Below are 19,868 nucleotides of genomic sequence, written 5' to 3'. Positions count from 1 at the left end.
ATTTCAATCAGGAAGTTACTCTACAAAGTTACCTTTCAATGTTTATGAACATAAATTTGGTGGATATGATGGTGTTTAAAAGTTGTTGCTGCTGTATGGTGTTGTGAAGATATGCAAAAGTCCCAGAGAATATACAGGAACCTATCTTAGTGGTGAGGTCAGGAGATTGCGAGGGCCAGGGAGGGGGATGAGGAAGGTCACTACTAAAAGATTTATAATTTATCAGATCAAGGAAACCATGAGGTCAAATCTTAACTTGAATGTAGTAGTTCTTAACCTGACCATCTATCATAATTATAGTTAGGGCTTTTTAAAAGCACTAACATCTGATCCCAGCCCAAGAGATTATAACTCAGATCATCAAAGTACTGTGGACAGCCATTTCCTGATTTGACTAATAAGTATGCAGTGTGATAAATCTTAACCAGCTGTCTTGCTATAAATAGTCACACAGTTTTAGTTCTGTACTATTTTAGATAATTGTGAATTTCCTGTAGGTCCAATACTCAAACTGGTAAGCTGAAAGTTAAAAGACTGTATTGAAATGTTTAAAAAGAGGAAAATGACCAAGTAAATAAGAGTTCATTAACTCAATAGAACACTCAGTAGAATATTATGCACTATTAAAGTCATAAAGGTAATAAAACATTGAAAAAGCTTAATGCCCAGAACAAAGAAGAAAACAAACCTTATCTACACTCGGTTTGAGGGAAAAAAAAACTTTACTGGGATACAATTTCGGGAAAATCAGTTTTTTAATCATCAGGCGTTTACTAAGTAAATAACATCACCTCCATTTAATTTGTGTAAGAGTAAGGAGAGTACATGCTTTAAGGTGAAGAAACTCCTGTGAAAGACTTCTTTCCAGAAGAAAGCTCATTTTTATCCAATACACATCAAAATCAAAAGCCCTGTACTAAGTCTGCAATTCTGAAAATACTAGCATCCGGTGGCCAAACAGGTACATTAATTTTCATAAACAGCTGTCCAAGTATAGAATACAAGCACAACATACAAACACCAAAATCCCTCCTCTCCTACAATTTTTTCCCCTCAAACTACACTGATAGCTTTAATCCTTAATTTCTTTCTGCATATACATTTAACTGCAAGGAACAATAATAAACATTTGTTATTGCATTTCATCAATGAATGTCTTTCAGTAAGTCGGGCTAATGAATCAGAACTATTTTGTACTTTAGTTTTTAATAATGTCTCAAGTAATTTATACACTATATATCAATGGTTTAAATCTGAAAAGGTGAAAATAAATAAATTCAATAGAACATTAAGTACTTATGGCCAGGCACGGTGGCTCACGCCTGTAATCCCAGCACTTTGGGAGGCCGAGGCGGGCGGATCATGAGCTCAGGCGATCGAGACCATCCTGGCTAACACAGTGAAACCCCGACTCTACTAAAAATACAAAAACAAATTAGCCGGACGTGGTGGCGGGTGCCTGCAGTCCCAGCTACCCAGGAGGCTGAGGCAGGAGAATGGCATGAACCCGGGAGGAGAAGCTTGCAGTGAGCAGAGATTGCGCCACTGCACTCCAGCCTGGGCAACAGAGTGAGTGAGACTCCATCTCAAAAAAAAAAAAAAAACATTAAGTACTTATTGCAGCAATACAGACAAAAATAATTTGGACTGTATTCAGTTCATTTACTAGCTAAGTATTCACACTGAAAACAAACACTACATTAACCCACAATCTGAATAAGATTGGTGAATTGTATCCGTGTTGATGTCCTGATTGTGACAGTATATTATAGTTTTGTAAGCTATTACCAATGGGAGAAAATGAGGAAACGGTATGCACCATCTCTCTGTATATTTAAATGGATTTGTAAAAGATAATACAATCATCTTAAAATAAAGTTTCACAAAAAATTGTTTTTAAAATTCATAATTGACACTGGTAATTTCAACTACTAATTGTGGGAAAAACTGTCATTCTTCCTTTCTACAAATGTGTTTTATTTTTCTAAAATAATATATACAATAAACATAAATCTACATAATTTATAGAAACTGTCAAGTAAGTTAAAAAATGGAAAACTAATCATCAAAAGAACTGTTTTTAATCTTATGGGTCCTTAAGATAACGATTATAGCAAGAATCCTCCTACTGGATTAAACATGTTACCCTTTCATATACTAAGATGCTACACAAATGACACAGATAACCATATATCCATCTTCCCTAAGATAGTCTGAAATGAGAATTAACATAAAACCACACAGTTAAATTTTGGCCAATTCAATAGATTGGCAACCAGTAAGGTTACAAAGTACTACACTTCAGTTTTGAAATGAAAATAACCATCTGCCCTAATAATGTCTAAATCAAATAGCTAAAATGCACACGAAACCACTTGCAGGTTCTCAACATCAGGAAAAATCAAAAAATAAAAAGTAGGAGATTAAAGTAGCTCAACATCTGTTCACAGGTGACTACCAGTGATTTTCCAACTAATACAGCTTTATGTGAATCCCACTTTGGAAATATTCCTTTCCATGTAGAAATCCTAATTCTCTGTTACCTACATTTATTTTCACTCAATCAGCATTTACCATCTGCAGCACCCAGTGCTAGATGCTGGGTGAAGCACCCAAAGATCGCCTTTAAGACTCACTCTTGGGTGAAGGGAGACAGACACAGGAAAAAGAGGAAAAAAAGAAAAAAAATTATAAAATGCAAGGCAGATTAAAAATCAGTGCCAAACTGAAATATAACTACTATGCAATTAGAAAAAATGTTCAGAAAAAAGGAGCAATATATTCTTAAAGAGGGAGGTTCAAACACAATTTATTCCAAAGAAGGGGAATTTATGCAAAGTTCTAAAAAATGAGAAAGATGTGCAGGGTGAGGAACCACGACAAGCAAAGGCCAGGGTAGAAAGGACAGGAGGGGATTTGAAGCTGTATGCAGACTGGCACAACAGTGTGACCCACGCAGGAAGGAGGGGTGAAGAACAGCTGAGAAGGACAGGCTGGGGGATTTGGGTGCCAACCTAAGTAAGGAGTTTGGACTTTATCCTCTAGTAACTGGAAATACTAAAGATTACTGAGTTTTAAGAAAATGGCTCTGAAAGTGGCGAGATAGGCAGATATCAGAGATGAGAAAAGACATAGGAACATCATTATGATGGTCATAAAAACAGTCCAGATTAGAGACGAAGATCCAAACGGGGCCAAAGATGGGGGACAAAGGATGAGGACAGACATGACTGGTATCACCGGAGAGGAACCACCAGCTGCATGTGCACAGTGACTATACCACACTGTAGCTTCACCCAACCTTCTCTTCAATCTTCTAAAAACAGTGGGTCTTTTCCCATGTAACTTCTATTTGTTCCAATGGTCCCACTGCCTCCCTTCTCCCAAACATCCTCCTTTCCTTGCTGGTTCAGTCTCTTGGCGTTCATTTGTCCTTCACTGAACTTTCATCCAAGGCCTATAGACAAGTGAAAGTCTATTACGCTAAAAAAGAAGAATACGTGCAACCTGCTTTTGAGTCAAACTACCATCTCATAAGCTGCTTCTCTTACCATCAACGTGTCTTAGAAGAATTAACTATCCACACTGCTTCCAAAGCCACATGGAACAAGTCCTCTATGCCTTCCATATAGTTTCCACTCCATCATTCAAATGAAACCAGATGTGCTCTCAAAGGCCACCAGGCTGGCCACTACGTAGTAATACAAGTACACAGACCAGAACAAGTAAAGTAATCTCTCACTATACTTTGCAATAACTACTTTTATGCTGGAACCTGGATGCTTCATTTTAGGATGTGTGCTGAAAAACAAACAAGTTTAGGAGGAAAATAACCAGTTTATCAAGAGAAATGGCTGAAAGGGAGGATTCCATTACTGGAAAGGATGAAAACTTGTAAAGGAAGGTCTGGCGGACAATGACTACGATGTAACTGAGGGATCACTGATGAAGAAGGGGCTCTAGCCGGCAGAGACAAGATCAGTGAACTGAAATTACTTGGGAGTACAAAAGGCAGAATTCAGTGCAATATAGGTTAAGTATCCCTTATCCAAAATGCTTAGGACCAGAAGTATTTTGGATATGGGATTTTTTTCAGATTTTAGAATATTTGCATTATACTTACCAGTCGAGCATCTCTAATCCAAAAATCTGAAATCTAAAATGCTCCAAAGAGCATTTTCTTTTGAGCGTCATGTTGATGTTCAAAAAGTTTCAGATTCTAGAGCATTTCAGATTTTGAATTTTCTGATTAGGGATGTTCAACCTGCACAAGAAAGTACTTTTAAGGAGTTCTGTAAGAAAAGTCACCTGAAAAGGTTTATGCCAAAACTGAAGACTACATATCAGAATTGTCCAAAGCCTTGATACTCAGTATGCAATCCATGGACAGGGATCTCAACATCACGTTGGAGCTGTTGGAAATGCAGAATCTCAGGCCCCACTCCAGACACCAACTCAGAAACCTGCATTTACCAAGATTCTCTGGAGATTCTTGTGGAACTAAAGTTTGAGAAAAACTGGAATAACAGTCTTGAGATTAAATGTGAAAGGGAGTGATATGGTTTGGCTGTGTCCCCACCAAATCTCATCTTGAAATGTAGTTCCCATAATCCCTATGTGTCATGGGAGGGACCTGGTGGGAGATAATTGAATCCTGGGGGAAATTACCTCCATGCTGTTCTCACAATAGTGAGTTCTCACAGGATCTGATGGTTTTATAAGGGACTTTCCCCTCGCTTCACTCTGCACTTCTCCTTTCCGCCACCAATAACAACATGTTTGCTACCCTTCTGCCATGATTGTAAGTTTCCTGAGGCCTCCCCAGCCCTGCAGAACTGTCAGACAATTAAACCTCTTTCCTTTATAAATAACCTAGTTTGGCGTATTTCTTCACAGCAGCATGAGAACCTAATACGGAAACTGAATTAAGTCTTGGGGATTTTTCTTTTCAAATATGAATTTATGGAAAGCAAAAATCGGTAGTCCAGAGATCTCAGTTCTTTCATTTGACTTCTGCCTACTAGATCAAAATATGGTTTCTAGGGTTTATAGTCTCACTTTTCATGCTTAATTATTTAATATTATAAGCAACAATTTAGTCATAGTTTACTCAATGCAGGTACAAGGATCTATGAAGAATCTCATGGTTTCTCTAGCTTCAATAATAAAAGTCTACAAAAACAGTTTCCAGAAGAGATTCAGAATTATAGTCAGGTGTCGTCTAATGACGTTTCAGTGGACGACAGACCAGACAGTGGTAGTGCCATCAGATTATAGTACTGCGTTTTTACTGTACCTTTTCCAAGTTCAGATACATACTTACCATTGTGTTCAACTGCCTACAGAATTCCGTACAGTAACATGCTGTACAGGTTTGTAGCCCAGGAGGAACAGGTTATACAATGTAGCCAAGGTGTGTGGTAGTCTATACCATCTAGATTTGTGTAAGTATACTCTATGATGTTCTCACAGTGACAAAAATCACCTAATGATGCATTTTTCAGAATGTATCCCCATATTAGGTGACGCATGACTGCAATCTTATATAGCGCCTTGGTTAAATAATTGTTTTCCACTTTAATATGTCAAAATTAAATTCTATTATTCAGTCTCATAATGGTATATTTATAGAAAAGAAATGCATACTTGGCAATTATTTGAGATTCAATGAGATACTCACACACAATCATCTACAATAACACTATGTATAACTGGTTCATCTGAAAACATTTCAAATGTTATTTTATGAATGTAAGGATTCTGTTAAAAAACTGGGTTAAGGTACCTTATAATGGTACATTTACAGTATGGCAACATTAAATGAGTGGGTTAGAAAAAAAATGCCACAGAGGTAAAATAAGGGTAAGAAAGCACCATGGATTTCTTTCTTTTTTTTTTAAGAGATGAGGTTTTACTCTGTCACCCAGGCTGGAGTGCAGTACGGCATGATCATAGCTCACTGCAGCCTGGAACTCCTGGGCTCAAGTGATCCTCCCATCTTAACCTCCTGAGTAGCTGGAATTACAGGTGCAAGCCACCACAGCCAGCTGCAAGATGGATTTCTATGGCTGGTATCTAAAATGCATTACTGTGACTCCTAATCATATGGTTAACTGAGGGCTAGATTTGGCTTCAAGTTTTCTAGCAGCCAGCTCAAACAGGAAAACAATTTAAGCCTGGAGGTATTTTATGTTTTAGAATGTGCACTTAGAATGCCATGATTAATGCCCCTAAAAATGTGTAAAATACTCATTACATATATTCAAAATGTTGAATAGAAAGAAGATTCATGTTTTATACTAAATTAATTCCAAGATATCTTATTATATACTGTAAAATACTCTAACAAATCACATTTATGGATATGTAACAATTACATTTCCTTTTCTAGCACTGAGTGACTCAGTGCTGGTAACTGATAAAGCTTTAGGCCACATCAAAAATAAGATTTAAGAAAGGAACAAAATAAAACTTACCAAATAGATTTCCTAAACTTGCATCCATTTTTATTTCAAATACTTGAGAAATAACATAAAATGTCAGTAAAAACACTGCCACAGCTACCACCAATTTTGCAGCACCTAAAAGGCAGAAATATTTCAGCATAACTTGGTAAGCCCACAGAACATTTATTCTGCATTTCTATGAAAAACGTTTATAAATTTTTTTAAGGTTAATAAATTTCTACTTTGTATCTATTAGATCTTAATTTTACATAAGCTACACAAAAATTATACAAACAATTCATCAAGAGAAAGAATTTTCCTGACCAAAGAATTCTCAGATTTTCTAGCTATCTAGACAAAGGACTGCTTGAACCATCTGCCTACTTTTACATGCAAAAAAATTACCCACTAGTTGCTGACAACAAAAACGTGTCATGACTAATGGAACATCACCAAGTTTGTTGAATGGCAGATTCCTTATCCTTCACAAAAATAAGGAGCAATACCATATAGGATTTTTCAAAAACAGTGGACCTTCTGGGGATGCTAAGGCCACAATGTCCACTAAGCAAGGAATTCTCAAGTGACATGTTACAGATTTATTGTCCTATCACTAACCAACACATCTCCTGGAGCTATGTAGGCTCTCCTGGTATGGTGATCAACAAAGTCTTCCTCTTCATACTTAACACCTTAGTACCTTAAGACAGGCCTTCTCCATTCCTGCAGGATATAATTTGGTATCTATCACATATGCTTCATAACACGGTTACATGGAAAGCTCCAAGTGGGCAGACTCTTCAATGAAGTTATGATGCTCAGAAAGCCACCGCTTCTCACAGCCTACTCATTTCTGTTTAGAAACACTCTACTGATGACTATGTGGGGAGCGGGGCAGGGAGTATGTAGAAAATCTCTGCGTCTTCCTCTCAAATTAGCTGTGAACCTAAAACTGCTCTAAAAATAATAAAGTCTTAAAAAATCCAAAAGCAACACTATTAAATGTAGAAATGAAAGAGCAATGAGGAAGTCTAACTATAATACTAATCAATCCCTGCCTCCCTTTTCCATTTTCTACCTTGTCCCCTCCAAAATCTGCTTCCTATTTTCAAGAGCAACTTACAAGTTGCCTATATTTTTAGTGCATAAGAGAGCAAAATTCTGTTAGGCTTTGAACTCTTCTCCCCAGGATCTAGCAGAGTGCACTGTATACAGTAACACTATCAACAATTGTTTGCTAGTAGATAAATGGTAACAGGTGGCATAGTCCTTCTTGATCATTTAAGACTAAGACCAAGAGCTCAAAAATTACATGTCACATGATAGTCTTAACATCTTATTTTCTAGCAATCATAGGCACATGCAACCAGAGATAACTTTTCCCTGTCCCATAAAACAATCATATGAACATTTCATTGTTCAAAACTGAAAAATTAAAACACCAAGACGATAACACAAATATTCTAAATTCTATACCAAGCTAAATGTAAGGTTACATGAAAAAAAGCTATATACAGCAGCATGGATGAAGCTGGAGGCCATTACACTAAGCAAACTAACACAGGAACAGAAAACCAAATAGCACATGTTCTCATTTATAAGCAAAAGCTAAACACTGAGAAGGGAACATATAAACATAAAGAAGGGAACAACAGACTCTGGGGACTACTTGAGGGTGAAGGGTGGGAAGAGGATAAGATCAAAAAACTACCTATCAGGTACTATGCTTACTACCTGGATGATGAAATAATCTGTACACCAAACCCCTGTGACACTCAATTTATTTTAGCTAGATAACAAACCTGTTCATGTACCCTTGAGCCTAAAAGTTTTTAAAAAGCTATATACAAACATTTTATATATATATATATAATACTCACATACACTGTTTACTTAGTGTCTTCTGTAGAACTAATTGCTTTATAAGTATAATCTCATTTGCATAGCATTTCAAGGCATTATTTTCCTTTCACAAATAAGGAAAACAGGGCTAAAATTTTACATCATTTGCCTAAGGTCACATAACTAGTCAGCAGCAACACTGAGTCTTAAACCAAGACCTATTCACTTATACTGAACCATCAGAGGAACTAGGAGGAAAGAAAAGCTGTAAGCGAGACAAAAGTTAGAAGTGGAGAAACTAGCAGAGTCTCCATGGGGTTAGAGTTCTGGAACTTCTGTTATAGAGATCGCCCCCAAAGCTGGCCTGAGTCCAGAACCAGCATCCCATTCTGGACTTGATGGAGCCTAACCATACCAACCACAATTCCCATTCTTAGTTTTCCATAAGATTCCCTCTTCCTCTTAGTCACAGACGGCACTATTCTGAGTGTGTTCCAGTTTTTCACAGGCCAAAAAGTACAAACTGCAGACATTCATGCCTCACTGTAAGAAGAATGGCTATGAAAATATTTAAAAGCAATCAGATTAAAAAAAAAATTAGAAGAGATTAGTTAAAAGCAATAAACTAATACCTAATTATCCTTATTCATTCATTCAAGGCAGTTCCCTTAAGACCTATACTAGGAACAGTGCCAAACACAAAATAAGCACACAGTGAATAATTACTCATCAATTAACTCGGGAATTGTCAGAATCAGAGAAACGGACTAAATGACAAACTTAATTTCAAATAACATGAATTTAAAATTATGTGAGAAACAGTTACTTTATTTCAAATTGCCATGCTTAAATAATGTACTTTAGAAATCATCTGGAGACATGAAATCATAAATAGTAAGTCCTGCTGTACTCAAAGAACAACCCCCACCACACACACACGCACACAGAAAGACACTGCAACACATTTATTTAAACCACAAACAAGCTCTTCGTTTCTGAGAATATTTTTCTTCAACAATTGTACAGTTACTTTTTTAAAAAATGCTTTATAATTTCACAAGAGATTCAGTTTTTCAAGTTTCTACAAAAGCATTTGTAACAGCCCTCAGTTATGTTTAATAATCATGATGTTTAATCAATTGCGCCTGATTCTACACAATTATGACCACAGTATGAAGACTGGTTTGTTCACCCAGCTTGACTTTAGGCATTTCTAAGAGATGCTCCTTTAGGAAAATAATTGGTTTGCTGGTGAGATGATAATTAAGAAAAAAACTATCTTGATTTTGAGAAATTACAAGTTACCTATGTTGGGCACCAAGCTTAGTAGAAATTTCCATGTAAAGTATGCATTTCTTCTAGGGTTTTGGTTGATGGGAAGGGTGGGGAAAAACAGACTTATTTTTACCACACACACAGGAAGAGGTCATCAGCCCCTCCAGTTATTTATAAACGTGTCTTTTTAGAATATTTAAATATAACTACCTTAATATATGAACATCCAATGGTGTTTCTCAATTTTCTCAATATGCTGCTTAATAAACAGATTAAAGTTCTTACACATAATCTCACCTATGCAGATTAAACCTGAACAAATACTGAGCAAAAACATGTATTTTATCGAATCCTTCACACACATCTTAAGTACATACATGAGAGACATTTAAACTTTAAAACTTTATAACTCATTTTTCTCAAGAAGCTAGAACATAGCAAAAACAAAAATCAGCCTCCCTAGGTTGTCAAACCATTCTTTATATGGGCGTTATATATAGTATTTGGATTTTTTTTTCAGATTTCAGAATATTTGCATCATACTTACCAGTTGAACATCCCAAATCTGAAAATCTGAAACCCTAAATACTCAAATGAGCATTTCCTTTGAGCATCATGTTTTGCTGCTCATAAAGTTTTGGATTTAGGAGCATTTCAGATTTTCAGATTTAAGATGCTCAACGTGTAATTTCAACAAAAGACGTGAACAACAACAACAAAACACTTATGTAATATTGACTAAATGTCCAATTGGTGATCTGCCAACTACCTAAAAATGAAGGGCTGGATGATTTAGTTTATTATATTTCAGCTTAACTTTCTCAATATGGAGAAAGATTATTTAACCTCTCCTTCAGTCATTCTTTAACAAACAGGTTACACAAAAAGTACAATTACTTCTACTAAATTAAATATCTTACCTGCTACCCTCATGTTTGGTTTTTCAGTCTATGGCACTTTTCATTAATATGCTCCTAAAAAATCAAAACAAAAAGCAAATATCATTAGCTCTAGAACAAACATTCCTCCTTAGATTGAGTTTGAAATGGGGCATATAAACTAGTAAATTTTATGACATTTCTAAGTACTATGCCAACATTGGCATTTAAAAAAAAAAAATCTCATCACTGGGCCTGTCTCCTTCCACTGGACCATAAGACCTCAAGGAGGGTCTGTCCTATCCTTCTGTGTTCTCAGCTCTCTAACTGAATGACCAAAGAGTAAAAGTGTGTTATCAAGCTTGTGAATAGAAGAGAACGCCTTCGTATTCTCATGGATTATGCATCTATAAGAAACTTTTGATATTCAGCTCCAAACCTTCAGTTTGCAGATGATGTCCAAAGAGGTTACGCTGCTTATCCAGTTGTGGAACAAATTATTTGTGGACATGGGGCTAGAATTCAGGTCAGCTGGCTCACTCCAGTACATGATGCCGCTTCAGTTTTGATATGACACAAGTGCCACTACCATAAGCATTTACAGCAAGGGCTTCCTATTTCAATACCAGGGACCTCTTCATGTTTTTCAATTTAAGTTTGTAAAATAATATGTTAAGAAGTACAGAATTGCAATTGTAAATATCCCAGCAATTATCATGATTGACAGAGTAATCAAATGGATCAACTGTTCTTTGATATTACTGTAATATCAACAAGAAACAGATGCTGGAAAAAAAAAATCTGTATGTGCATGGGTGTTTTCCTCCTAAGAAATAACTCAAGATAGGTGACATTTTGAAAAGAAAATGAAAAAATAAGTAAGCTTGATAAGAAAGCCATCTTCAAGTTTAGCTGGAGAGCTTCCACAGTCAACTCAATCTATTGTAAAGGAATGGAATTCAAAAGGAAATTTTGATGGATGAATCACATTTGCCAGGAGTACATATCTCTCTATTTTAGATTGTATTTTGATATTTATGTTTCAATATTGTTGCCTGATCTAGCAATTCACAGAATGTGTCAAGAAAATAATAATAATGGCACATCCCTGAAGGACACTGAAAAGAAGTGAGACATGCACTTTTTTTGTTCACTGGACTAGGCAGGTGGGCTTCCGGGGGGCTCTGGGAGGCGGGGGAGTCTGGACAGCACCCAGAAGTCCAATGCTCTTAGGCTAGCTCTCTTTCTTCTGCATAACATACCATAAAGAAAAAATGACACTTAAACTGAGACGTGCGTTACTGATTTCCTTTGTTAATTATCTGAACACCTTCCACGTAATAGAAAAAGTCAATGTTATATATCTATTTTAACTACTTAGCCACAGGCTAGGAAAATACTAAAAGGAAACAAGGTACTGAAGCATGTACAAACCATCACATAAAAGCAGAAAAAAAAAACCTCAGCTTTTTAAATGAAAACCCCAACTGGTTATAAATCCTCTGTTGGCTTCTGGCAAAATTGAACTCAGCTTTCACAACACATACATGCTTTTGCTGCCAGCTAACATTCCAGAATAACTTCACTCTTACCTGAGTGTGACCTAGGAAAATTTCTTTGAAAGTGTGATAAGAAGTTACACACCAGGTACTTTATGTTCTATCTCACTGTTTCCATGGTCTGCTCAGGCCACACCTTATGGTGGCTGCTGCATGTACCCGCCACCTATTTGTATCTCCCAACAAGCCTGGGTCTAAACTCATCCCTAAGACCACAATATAAGCAATGATGATTGTCTAGCTGAATACAACTGTTCTCAGTTAAAATTTCTCAGATAATTCACATTTAGTAAAATTTCTAAATTAAAATCTCATTAAATTAAATCTCAGTCATAACATGCCTCAATTAATTTCCTTAAGAGCAAATTAATGATTGAAGAACCTAAATCAGCATAGGAGTATTGAACATATTTGAGAGCAAATCAAGGAGCATCTATGTATGATGATAATGTGCTAATTCTAAATCATTCCTATTTGTCTTCTTAGAGGGGATATGTAAAAGCAAAGAAAATATTTACATACAATAATCTTATAGGGAGGAGGGAAGCAAAAACTTAATAGAAACTTCGGGCTGAAAACCATCAATAATTTAAAAAGGATTGAACAGGTCCAGAGAAAAGGAACACAACAGTAAAGGGAGAAAAAGGCCTTTGCTAGAAATTCAGAACTCTAAATCTAGAGGCAACAGGTGAAAGGGCTTATATATAAGTATGTTCATTAAAAGGTAGAAATATAGATATTAGAGCCACTTACCCAAACCAGAAAATGAGTCATAGAAGGATATTTTTAGGATGGAAAAAAAAAAACAAACCCAAAACTCAACTTGGATAGTACATTTATACATTTGCTCCAAAATGTGTTACATAGGCCAAAATTTGTTTTAGTGTTTTTGATAAATATATGTCACTGAACCAAATCCAGTTGCTAATATGTAAGGTTCATAATCACCTAAGATTCAACAGCAAGGACAGCCACCACGATGCCCCTGGGCAATGAAACACTAAGCTGGAAAGAGCGCCTGAACTAGGGCCTCAGGGGGATGTACTAAACTTCTTTACATGGTTTACAATTTAAACATTCCTTTGGCCCCACGATCTACTCTAATTTGGTGAAGTTTTGTTACTCAGGTAGAAATCAAGCTACTATGTGAATAAGGAGTCATTGTTCCAGAATCAATTAACTTCAGGAACAACAGAGTGAAATCGAAGGTCAAGTGATACTTCCACTATTTCCTTGAGAAGTGGACTAAATCACGTATACCACAGAAACATCATTCTATACTGATAAAATTCGTCATAAAAAAATTATTTACCAGGAGGGGGATGTCTTGCCAGTTAACATAAACCAAGTATGAATACATACTTACATGTCAGTGCAATTCACACACATCCTTATTTTATGTAATCTTCCCACCAGCCTCTAGTTGCTGGGGGTATTAAAACAGCAGCATAGATGAGATCAGGGGATTTCGCAAGGGTCACATGAAGGGTAAGTAAGAAGCTCACACTACAAACAAATCCACTTCCTTTTCACTCCAGCTGTTCGCTGACACACTCTAATATAAGAGGCTTGTTGACAAAATGTCATGCCAATCAACTTGGCTTTTGCAAACTGCTTTGGGAATTGCTGCAGACTATCCACTCCAGCAATTTAACAGTATGTCAAAATGACTAAGCTTGTGTATTAGAACCCCTGCTTGAAATGGAAATGATACAAGAAAATGAAACGTACAAATACACCCTTTGACGTACATACTTAACAAACAGCACTTAATTAAACCAGAGGAAAATACAACAAGTTATCCTCTACAAATAGAGAAACTATCATTCAATTCAATCCAACTTCAACTCAGTGCTGGACAAATGACAATTTTAACTGAACCAACTTAGAAAGTTCCCATGATTCTAATAAGGGATTCTAATAAGTAAGGGAGAATTCGGCTTCTTTGCCTATCTTTAAACTGAGACAACACCTTCAGACTCAGACCAGACTATTACCATTCATTCTCCTGGACTGTCAGAGCTTGCCAGCTTGTCAGATCTTGGACTTCCCACCTTTCATAACTTCATGAGGCAATCCCTTATAACATACACACACATATACATGTATACACACACACACACACACAAAAATCATACACCTGTATACAAATAAAGCTATCTCCATATGTATAAAGAATATATGCCTATATATCTAGAGCTGTATCTATATATACACACACACACATATATATAATTGGCTCTATTTTTCTATAGAACTCAGACTAATACAGACCAGCTCAAGAACAGAATGTAAAAAAATTAAATTTTTATCCCCAGAGCATTTAAAGTGGAAGAGAAAAATGAGATTATAGCAAAATCAAAAGAATGCTACAACTAAAAGAGTCACTAGGGTAGGTTACTCTGACGTTACATTTACAAACAAAAGCATGGTGTTTTTTAAAAAACCTGTTTGCTATAAATAACTACTTTTATGTGAGTAAAACAGGGCAACCGTTGGCAAACTTTTCTGTAAAAGGGCCAGATGGTAAATATTTTTAGGCTTTATGAACCACACAATCTCTATTGCAATTACTCCACTCTGCAGTTGTAGCTAGAAAGCAACCATAGCCAACATGTGAACGAATGGGTCTAATTATATTCTAATAAAGCTTTCTTTATAGACACTGAAATTTAAATTTCATAAAACGTTCATGTGTCACAAAATTATCCTTTTGATTGTTTTTAACCCACTTAAAAATGTGAAAACCAGTTGTGGCTTGTGGGCCACAGAGGCCTAGGGGTTGTACTGTGTCAACCCTTAATAAAAAGAAATAAAAATACAAAATTTAAAAATAAAGGAATAAACACCTTTCCCAACCAGGCCCTAATAGTCCAACTTTTTTTGCTGGGCTATGTGCAGGACATACAACGTCCACATGCTTCGAGAGGTCCTCTTAGAAGTACTACTATGGAAGTAGGACAGATGAAACAATCCTAATTTCTATGCTCCATACGTGTTCATCAAACAGTTTCCTAATCTGCTCTCCATGGAAAGAAGCATAAGTCCATGAGAAACAACAGAATGGATCCTCTTCAAAAGGAAGAAAAAAGTCCTTCCCTTCCTGTAGATGAAGCTATCCGTCTATAGCAAAGTTGGAAATCAATCTAGACGCTGTTAAGTTTCCAAACCAACCCCAGGGAATGTAAAGAAACCAATAAAAATTAATCTTATTATATTATACTTCAGTAACTATAAAATTATGTTCTTGGGAAAAAACTGACATTACTATTTCCTTTATGTGGGTGTTTATAAGGGATTGTTTTTATGATAGGCTTAAAAAAGAGTGAGGTAAATGTGCATTTAATGCTTAACAAACTTCTAAAATTCCAAATATAAAGCTTTAAAAAACCTTGTCTTTAATAACAAGTTATTACTATTGCATATACAGACTGCTGTCAAGTACCCTGTCTCCCCTGAATGCAACTATACACACATCTTTGCAAAGCTGGCTACATTTCTGAAATAACAAAATGGAAAGGAATAAGATGACTGCGTCTGAAAAAAATTAACATTTAAAAACTCAGTAGGATATTTGAGCTGCTATCATTGTGTTAGAAATATTGTAACTTTAACAAAATTTGGTATTTTTAACACTAAAGGCTCGAAAGAAAAATCCAGTTACTAACTTGAGAAAGTATTTAATACTAGCAGGATACTGAATCCTAGAAGATACACTCTTTTAAAAGAAATCACCATTTTAACCCACACACAAACACATACACACACACCCACACACACACTCCTGTTATACAGCTTTAGACGTGGGTATGACTTGATCACGAACGAAGGGAGATTTTTACATGACTACCTGCAACTAGAAAAGTATCCCAGATTTTTAAAGAATCAAGTTAAACTTAACATTTTGAAAAGGAAAAAAAAAGGAACAAAAAGAAACAAAATTGGGGTGCAGGGAGAGGTGATCCACATGAATTCTACAATACTAAGAATGACCAATTTTTCAAAAGATCACCAATGATTACAATGTAAATGTATCCACTCCCTCTGCAAAGTGCCCCCGCCCCCCATAAAGGAATAGACCAAAAACTTATAAACAATGGCTCAGGTGAACCAGTAAGTGTTTTAGAATAAATGTTTAACCTTCTGTTGAAAACCTTGCGAAGAGAAGAATATAGATGATCTATGCCTGGATTTTTGACAGTTTTCTGAACCAACATCATCTGGCTTTCCTTATTTTCTTGAGTAGCATCAAATTGAAATTACATTTAAAAGAGAACATCTAAATGTGGCTAAGAAACAGAAATAGAATTAGAAGTATACTATGGAAAAGCACAAATGAGCCAGAAAGTGTTTTTAAATTTCCCCTAGAATGTTAACCAATGCCAGATATGAAGCAAATTGGGATTGTACTAGGCAAGTTTAGATTTCCTCCACAATCCACGACAAACTGCTCTACCTTGCTTTTCATTTGGCGCTCCTGACAGTGAACAGAGAAAAACACTTCAGAAAACTTCTATCTACGGCAATTTAGATAAAATTCCATTCTTCTAAGAATGAAATTGGTAAAATATAATACCTGCTTCTCCCTCCACTTAAAAACAGGTTAGCAAAAGTGCTCAGCTAAATCATGCAAGTGCCCCATCTAGGCCAACTTTTACCCAAAGACTTAGTGTAGGGAGAGGTAGCCAAGCCTGTCGGACCATACACACTACATCCTGAGGACGTAAGTATTCCAATACGATTCATCTCAATGTTAAGAATTTCTTAGTACAACCCCTTCAATCAATGTGAATTAGCTAAAGAGACCTAGTTATTCTTTCCTTTTCAGAAATCTGGTATTTAGTGGATCAACAAGTATTGAACCATGCCTTCTAAAACACTTTAAGGAGCTAAAAACTAAATGAATCTGTGTTCGTCTGCTCCTCTATACCCAAATATAACATGGCTAGGCAACTTTTTCCTAACAAAGATATTTCGTTTTCCAAGATAATACTACTGAAGGAAGCACCTAAAGTAGGTGGGGTTGCTCTTCACTGAAATCTCATTAATGGGGAAAGATTTGTTCTAACCTACAGGTATGCCCTCATTCAGTACCCAATGTGCCACTACAGCATTTCTGAGTTGGCAGCCAGAGTTCAGGTTTACCCTGACACAGATTTGGTGTTTACCCCAAATATTGCCACTACATCCTACCACTACTCAGTACAAGATGCTACACGACTGGGGTATATGTTTATAATCACCTAGCTGGTATTAATGAGAGCTGTGGACTCTCTAACAGGAAAGTGGCAAAAAAAAAAAAAGGTAGAAATCAAATGATCATGCCACACCTTACTATTTCAGTGAACTATAATTACAAAACAGAAATCACTGAAATACAAAGAGGATAGAAATCAGACATCTGAACTGAGCCAGCAACATCTAAATGACTGGAAATGAGTAGGATGAAATTAATATGGTGCCAAACTGGAGTCTACTACACCCCCATATATACCTAAGTTGCATTTTAAAACAAAGTTATCAGTAGAATTTTCATTACAAATAGATGTCAACTAAGGACACCTTATATAAACTCCCCATTGCAATCAAATAATTTACATGGTAAAAGATCTGAAGCACTGCTGCTTTTTAACTTTTTAAAATCTCATATCCACTGTGCTTCATAGTAACCTGTTAAGATAATAAGAGAAGCCTCTGGTTGCCAGGCACTTAATACCCTATTTTATTTATTTTAAATTTGCTTCCCTCATTTTAACTAAACTCAGGATAAGGCTTACAACCACATTTTTATTTCTTAGTAGTGAAACCACCATTGCAAGATTATAACGGAGATAGTGAAAAAGATCTGACCTAACCAACTCCATCTTGCTTCCAACCTCCAAGCTGTCCTTGTTCATTCCTGGGCATAGGCCATAACTTTATATGATGAACTTTTTTTTTTTTTTTTTTGAGGCAGAGTCTCGCTCTGTCGCCCAGGCTGGAGTGCAGTGGCCGGATCTCAGCTCACTGCAAGCTCCACCTCCCGGGTTCAAGCCATTATCCTGCCTCAACCTCCCGAGTAGCTGGGACTACAGGTGCCTGCCACCTCGCCCGGCTTAGTTTTTTGTATTTTTTTAGTAGAGACGGGGTTTCACCGTGTTAGCCAGGATGGTCTCGATCTCCTGACCTCGTGATCCGCCCATCTCGGCCTCCCAAAGTGCTGGGATTACAGGCTTGAGCCACCGCGCCTGGCCTATATGATGAACTTTATAGGGATGAATTTAGTTTATAGTTTAAAACAAAGATGGTAACAGCCCTTTCACAAAACAAACCTCCTTCTTGTCTGGGGACTAGACTGCCTTTGCAGGACTAACAAATTAGCCACAAGATTAGAAATTAGGGTTTAGGAATCATGCAGCTGAAAGCTACCAGATTCTGACCCTTATGATCTATGGCATCACAGATTCAATGAAACATCACACGTTCTGTGAACCTCTTACTACAGGGTTACCTATAGCATGCACACCAGAATTACTAGTGTGTTTTTTAAAATACAAACTCCTGAGCCAACTGCAGACCTGGAGAATCAGAATCCCTAGGAGTGGAATTAAAACTCTTGCATTTTTTTTTTTAACAAGCTCCCCAGATGACTGACATTCGTGCTCAGATCTGAGAGCTTCAGATCTACAGCACACCAATCCAAACACACAGGGAAGGGTGGGAGGGGGAAAGGTGAGGCAGATCTAAACCAAAAAAGCTCAAAAGTAAAATTCATATGACAAGATTTTTCATTCTTTCTGGAACAGTCAACCTGCTTCCAGAACAGGTCTTCAGATAACAACAGATAAAACAGGAGAAAACGTGGTGAGGAATAAATAATAAAGAACTCCTCTTTGCAGTGGTTAAACCAGAGTACTAGATTCAAAATTACTCAAATGTTTTCTTGCAGTTTTTACTATCTACCAAAACAGAATTTTGCTTAAAAAGTTATAATCCACTTAACGAAATGAAATGGTGATTGGATTTCTGCAACGGAGAGCACAAACATACCCAAAACAGAAAACAAGACAGACCTCTACAAAATGACATTCAGTTTTGCCTGTTTTGAGTTCTATAATTATTTAAACATTTGTGATCTAAGCTACCTTAATCCTACAGCACACCATTCATGGAGAAATGGATAGATGAATGAATGGATGGACAGAAAGAAATAGCTATTCTTAGAAACAATGACAACAATAAAATGAAATACATTAACAATTACAGTTTGAACATAAATGGGGTAATGAAGTGTCCCACTCATAAACTGCTAAAATGAGATTAGAGAAAGGTACACATTTACACACAGTAGAACTGCTATCTTCATCTCATGTAACTATTTTACATTATACTAGATGAGAAGTTATAGGTTCCTGTTCTAAGTGTTTAAGAATTCCCTTAGGTATCCACTCTACTTACGCTGTTTTTAAGTAGTCTGCAGAATTTAAGTGCACCAGGATAGACATAATTCCATCAGTCACACCCTCCAAATGAAGAAACAGAGAAACAGAACGGTTCCATTGCCCGAGGGCCCTGGATGAAATGCAGTATTGGCACATCATTTGTACCACAAAAACTGAATGAGAATTAGCACTGCTGAAGTAAATTAAAATGAAAACCAGGCCTGAAGAATCCCTGAGCAGACAAAACCAATCAGGACTCCTAAGTGACATCAACCTTACTTGATTCACAAACACAAGCAAAATTTGAAGTTACTTCTTATAAACGCCTATGCTAAAGAAAAAGAGAACTTAAGCTCAACCAATCAGAAACATCCAACAAACTTCTAATTACCCACCTAGCGGACTTTCCAACATGATAGAGCAAATAAAACAACTGTATGACTGTAG

At 36.5% G+C, this 19,868-nt stretch overlaps 1 protein-coding gene across 4 annotated transcripts in view; it reads right to left on the bottom strand.

Moving 5' to 3' along the window:
• Nucleotides 1-19,868, bottom strand: part of FAM3C (FAM3 metabolism regulating signaling molecule C) — a 47,846-nt gene that overhangs the window by 23,671 nt on the left and 4,307 nt on the right. For all 4 annotated transcript variants that reach the window (XM_003896509.4, XM_021936207.2, XM_009203768.3 and 1 more), the window contains 2 exons: nucleotides 10,484-10,537; nucleotides 6,477-6,581 (listed from right to left, as the gene is read on the bottom strand). In XM_003896509.4, the coding sequence (XP_003896558.1) occupies nucleotides 6,477-6,581; nucleotides 10,484-10,496 (118 nt within the window). In that variant the 5' untranslated portion in view covers nucleotides 10,497-10,537. The remainder of the gene's footprint in view (nucleotides 1-6,476; nucleotides 6,582-10,483; nucleotides 10,538-19,868) is intronic.

This window comes from Papio anubis, chromosome 4 (assembly GCF_008728515.1).
Source record: "Papio anubis isolate 15944 chromosome 4, Panubis1.0, whole genome shotgun sequence".
NCBI classification, from domain to species: Eukaryota; Metazoa; Chordata; class Mammalia; order Primates; family Cercopithecidae; genus Papio; species Papio anubis.
The sequence above is the reverse complement of the archived record's forward strand: the minus strand, read 5'-3'. Positions and strand labels throughout refer to the sequence as shown.